General features: G+C 32.1%; 2 protein-coding genes across 2 annotated transcripts; one reads left to right on the forward strand and one right to left on the reverse strand.

Annotated features, from left to right (window-relative positions):
* Positions 1-2056: 2056 nt before the first annotated feature.
* On the reverse strand, positions 2057-2908 carry LOC145006795 (uncharacterized). The gene has a single exon (XM_078965842.1). The coding sequence runs from the start codon at positions 2906-2908 to the stop codon at positions 2057-2059; it is 852 nt and encodes a 283-aa protein (XP_078821968.1).
* Positions 2909-4606: 1698 nt separating this feature from the next.
* On the forward strand, positions 4607-5553 carry LOC145006796 (putative F-box/LRR-repeat protein 23). The gene is made up of 2 exons (XM_078965843.1): positions 4607-4908; positions 5025-5553. The coding sequence occupies exons 1-2, from the start codon at positions 4607-4609 to the stop codon at positions 5551-5553; spliced, it is 831 nt and encodes a 276-aa protein (XP_078821969.1).
* Positions 5554-6000: the final 447 nt, after the last annotated feature.

Consider the following 6000-nt stretch of genomic DNA (forward strand, 5'->3'; position numbering starts at 1 on the left):
CTTTGTTGAGATGGCATTTACATCCTTGGCAGGTGGGGATTTGAATGATGGACTGAATTTCGTCCCAAATACTTCTAAGTTTCGTGTAATAGTCAGAAACAGTCATACCTTCTTGTCTCAACATGCCACTCCACAAAAGTTTCAAGTTGCTACGGAGGAAATGAAGATAATAGACACCGGTGACCATCAATCTTAGAGGTACGAATTCGAGATGTGAGGCGACAATAGCAACAAATGTCATTTTTCTCTATGCATGAATTAGATCGATATTTACACTCATGATATGGCACAAATTCCATGTCTCCAGTAACATAGTTAAGGGGCAATATTTTCAGGTCTAAATATGTCACATATGATGTTAAATCAACAAAAACATATGCTAACAGGTCATATAAGTTTTTTTTATCAACCCAAACAAGTTTAATACTTATATATGTACATAAAAAATATAAACGATTAAATATAGAGCTAGCAATGAGTCGAAATGGATTGGGTTCAGGTTCAACACATTTAATAATTAGGTTGAAAATTTTAACCCAACCCAACTTGTTTATTTAAATGGGTTGATATTTCCACCCAACCCAACCTTTTAGATAAATAGGTTGTCACCAGGTTGATATGTTTATGTAGTTTCCGACCGAACCTATTAAATAAACGAGTTAAACTTAGGTTAACCCATTTAAAATCAAATAAATAAATTAATTAACTAAATAATATACCATTTAATTTAGTTTCATACATTAATAAAACTTCATAAGTATGACAAAAACACAATCTCAATTCATAAATACTAATAAATTGTTCACATAACATTAAAAATGCTTAATTTCAAAGTGATTTTGGAGAGTACCTAGTATTGAGTGTTAAAAAAGGATGGAAGTTAAGATTGAATTTTTATAAAACATAAATAATAATACAACATTATAATTTATAAATTAATATTTTGATTAATAAATGATAATATTTAAATAATTATTAACTTTTATATATATATATATATATATATATATATATATATATATATATATATATATATATATATATAAGTTGAACGGGTTGACGGGTTGAAAACGAGTTGATAATTTTTACCCAACCCAACCTATTTAACTAAACGAGTTAGATAAGTTAACCCATTTAACTTAAATGGGTTGAAAATCTCAATCCAACCTGCTAATATTGGATTGACAGATTGGGGCGATTTTTTAGCTCTAACTAAATGCCTACTGGTGATAAAATATATGTTTCTTATAAGTCATTAACCCAAAAATAAAAGTTAAATGTAATTTGTTTATTATATAATTTTTAGAGGTGAATATAATCTTTGGAAGAAATAAAAAGTCAAAATACCATTATGTTATATATTAAAATAAAAAAATAAATATTCAATTATATACTCGAAATTAAACTAAAATTCCTTAAACATAAATAAAGATTCAAAAGTTATTTGATGAATATGATTTCATTCTATTTCATGTAACTACTTTTCTAAATATAATATTTTAATTATAAAAAAATTGATCATACAATATTATAATTTATAATTGGATTAAATTTTCTATTATTCACTAATAAGCAGAAAATTAAACCTATAATGTTTAAAACAAAGATATAGAAGCATCTTGAATTTAGCATATTGATCTTTTAGGCTAATGAATTATGAGTAACTTCTCTGTATTTGATTTACCATTCAACCGAGTTCGCAAATTATCATTTTGACCAATAGTCGGTCTATATATTTCCGAGATCCATCAACCCGAACATTTTTGACGAGCCTCTAGTCATCTTCTCCAGACAACAACCAAAAAATATAAATACTAATTTGCAAAGGGTTACAAACATAAGTGGAAAACTTCTCCTTTTCATTTTTACCTTTCGATCCAATCATTTTTTTATTCACTTAAAATAAAACTCCATATTTACTAAATATACTAAGTCACAAAGAAGAGAATATTTTACATTTTATAAAAAGGTTAGTACACATGCTACAAAACTGATCATTCCTATACAGATTCCTTTCTTTTTGTATCTTCTATAACTGTATATCTGGTTTTCTAACCTAAGAATGAGCAGTTTTACTTAAATTCTTTTCAAAACACTTGAATATATGCTCTAATTCCAAAATCCCCTCTTCAATATCGACAATTTCTTCACTATCATTGTTTAAATGTTGTCTATAGTTTCGAATTTTGTCTAGACTTGCACTAACTTTTGTTCCCATTTCCTCCATTGTAGCCTGCATCGCCATATTCTCCTCGTGCACTTCGCTCATCTTCCTTTTCATTAATCGATACCCATCAAGCGATTCCAAAAGCTGCTTTTTCTCATCATGTTTATGCATTTCCGCACATTGTGAAACTTTTTCCAATAATGTCTCATTTTGCGCTTTTAAATCGTTTATATGTTCTTCCATTTCGGATAACTCGTGTGCTTTTTTCGCTAACTCCCCCATCATTATCTCCTTTTCTTTCCCCAAACCTGAACACATAATCTCTAAACTTTTACGTGCGGCTAAACTCGCACTATGCTCTCTCTTTAGCTTCTCTTGTTCATCAACGGTCAACAGGTCTGTTGACCGTTGTTTTTCCTTTGGGCTTTGAGCTGGGCTCAACCCAAACGGTCCGAGCCCATCAGACCGTTTGGTTCCGAAGGACTGACAATTTTGGATCCGGGTTCGGACCATTTCGAGAATGGTCATCATTCCGGCCACCCTCAACATCCGTCTGCCATCGTTTCTTTGAGTTTTGCAGGCCTCCTTGTGATCTTGAATCAATTTTAAAAGTAATTTGACATTTGCTGCGACGCCTTCTAATGCGGCATCATCGTAGGAATGTTGTTGTTGTGGTGTTGATGTTGCGAGTAATTGTGGAGGTCTTTTGTCTTTAAATTTACTCATATCATAAAGACACATTTACCATATGATGATGATATATGAGAAAGGGTAACAAGAGGAATGGAAGAGAGGGGTGAATTTGGAAAGAATTTTCCCCCTCTTTTTTTTTTTTTTTTTTTTTTTTCCTTATTTCTGAAAGACCAGCCTCCTTGGTTAGCTAGCCTTTGTTTCAAATTTGTGTTTCATGTGGTGGGAGGTCTCACTGGATAATGGTCGTTGGTTTTTCCGATTTTATTGCTCTATTGTTTTGACAATTTCTTGCAAATTCGTACAAAATACATCTATTAATAGTAGCTGTAGAGGGGGGTATATTGATGAGTTAAAAACTGAGAGGGGCCAAACAGAATTTGTTTAAAAGTTTCAAAGAAAGAAAATCAGATAGAGATTCAATTTGAGTTCCCATCGTTTCCTAAGGAAACGGGATTCTTAATATTTTAATCCTCATCAAATTCCGTCGATACTTCAGCCAACCCACCACGCTATATGTAAGGAATAAATAGAAGCGCATATCGATCATATACACACCAAAAAAAGGAACAGTCGTGAAAGAGTAGAGGCCGGCTGTAGTAAAAAGTGGTAGAAAGATTCCGGCTAAAATCTAAGGTAACATTCAATATTATTACTTAAGTTACGTAGATGGAATAATTCTTTATAGTTAGATTAAACGAATCAAAACAACCCTTCGTTCATAAGCCACGAAACAAAAGAGGTCGATAGGTTTCATATGTATGTAGGGAAAATGACTTAAAAGCCAACTAAATTTTCAAACCGTTCAAAAAATCTCAATCATATTTTATCTTTTCTAAAAAACCCAAAGAAATTTAACATTTTGTCTAAAAAGAACCCAACCAAGTTTTCAAACTGTTCAAAAAACTCCAATAATGTTGTCAATTTAAAATTTTTTAAACGGTTTGGAAATTTCGTTGGTATCACAAGTTATTTTCCGATATGGTAATAAACCACGTCATCTGTTTCTCTTCTTTGACTTTAATAAAATGTTTTTTTGAATGGTTTGAAAAGTTCGTTGGGTTCGTAAGTCATTTTTCCTATGTATGTACTAATGTACATACTTAAGGAACATCTTATAAAAATCATTATAATACATAATGCTTTGAAGAAAAAACATAACATCTAGAGTTGCTTCTTGTTATTTGAAATTCTTTCAGTATGTTGTTATTTCCACTATTATATGTTTTATTGTGATCTAATTTATAAAGTTTCAGGGAGTTAAATAAGAATATCTAGGTTTAAACCTTGTCATGTATTCCTTACACAAATGACACAAAATTCAAGATGAATTATGTTTGTTGTATGGTATTTCTTATATTAATGTGCTACACTTAAATTTGTAAACATGTGTGTATGTTAACCATGGTTCCTAATTATCAACAAACTCATCTCTTCTCTTTAGAGGAATGTATACTTTCAAGAACCTTTGCAACAAAATGAAATGGTGCTTCTCGTGTGTCACTCACACACAACCTCAAATGTCAGGTATCAATTTCACGATAAGTCTTTACATACATAGTTTTCAGTTATACAATTGCAATTTGCTTTTTCTCAAAGGACTTTATTATAGAATACTCAAAAGTACTGGATCAATTTTTGTATTTCACATTTACCGAAAGAAAAACACGTCATTTAACTGAGAAAGATAAAAAATAAATATGGAAGTAAAACTCATCGGATTTCATGCTGGTAGTGTCGTCATCGGCAATGGAAGATCCTCCAAATTGGATGGAAATGCCCGACGAAGTGATGGCAAATATACTTCAACGATTGGGTCCTAAAGAGATACTCAACAATGCATGGAGAGTGTGCACAACTTGGCGGAGAATTTGCAAAGATCCGGCGATGTGGAAAGTGATTGATGTTCAGAAATCCGATAATGATGTGGAAGAACATCTCGATCTCGAGAGGCTGACTAAGAAGGCAATCGATCTCAGCTGTGGGGAATTGATCGATATCAGTATCTCAGGATTTGGCAACGATGATCTCATTGATTACATATTTCTACGGTAGATTTCTTCCCTTTTCCCATCGATATTCAATTTCATACTCATTCCCTTTTCTCATTGATTACTGAAATTTTGTTGCTTGCTTTTCTGTGGCTCCAATGGTGACTTGTGAACAGATCAAGTAAGTTGAAACGTGTTTCTCTTACGTACTTACATGGCAAGGCCTATTGGTTGACTCGTGCACCCAAAAGGTTTCCACAATTGGAGGAGCTTCACATTTCTCTGGGCTTCATCAACGTAAAAGACATTGAGGTTATTGGACGGAATTGCCCTCAACTAAAGTCTTTCACAGTGAACAAAGTATTCCAATGGTCACACAATGACGATCATGCCCTTGCGGTTGCAAATTACATGCCCGAGTTACGCCATTTGGATCTTTGTGGTAGTAATATGACAAATGATGGACTCGAGGCCATTCTTATCGGCTGCCCTCACCTTGAATCTCTAGACGTTCGTATGTGTTCTAATCTTAATCTCGAGGGCAATTTGGGAAAATTGTGTAGGGAACGGATCAAAGATTTTATGCACCCAAATGACTCATCGGAAAACTGCGGATATCTTCTCCTAAGTTATGACTTTTATCATGAATTACATGTGTTTTTACAGGAGTGGAAGTCTGGTGCTCGATTAACTTTTAGATGGTGAAGGAAGAAGAAGATAACGATTGAAGATACATTTGTAATATTTTGGGTTGTTTGGTTGTGGAAAAATCCTTTATTTTTAGAAAAATTTCTAAAAGAATTTTTTCGGCATTATCAATCGAAAGGTCTTTAGCTCATAGGTATTAAGTGTTATTTTTCCTTTTTAATGTTGAGAGTTCAAGTTCCTGTCTAAGACACAGGTAGATTCAATGTCATTAATAAAAATATTATCTCTAAAAATTTTCATTAAAAAAAAAAAGATTTTTCTAAATTTTTAAATTGAAAGTTACTTGAAAAACAGGTGCATATTGTTTCTACACATTTTTATTTTTATTTTTTAAACACAAGATGTGTGCCCGTGCAAAGCGGCAATGATTAATAACTATTTTTGCGAATAGTTTTTTTGCAGCGTAATAATTATTAAATTTTATTATTAGTTATTATGTAATAA

The sequence above is a fragment of the Lactuca saligna genome, chromosome 7 (assembly GCF_052625555.1).
Source record: "Lactuca saligna cultivar CGN05327 chromosome 7, ASM5262555v1, whole genome shotgun sequence".
NCBI classification, from domain to species: Eukaryota; Viridiplantae; Streptophyta; class Magnoliopsida; order Asterales; family Asteraceae; genus Lactuca; species Lactuca saligna.

Excerpts from the sequence above, each read along its gene's own strand:
- LOC145006795 (XM_078965842.1), bottom strand. The coding sequence starts at position 2,908 with ATGTGTCTTTATGATATGAGTAAATTTAAAGACAAAAGACCTCCACAA.
- LOC145006796 (XM_078965843.1), top strand. The coding sequence starts at position 4,607 with ATGGAAGATCCTCCAAATTGGATGGAAATGCCCGACGAAGTGATGGCA. Across the intron at positions 4,909-5,024 it reads ATTGATTACATATTTCTACG|ATCAAGTAAGTTGAAACGTG; the intron begins GTAGATTTCTTC and ends ACTTGTGAACAG.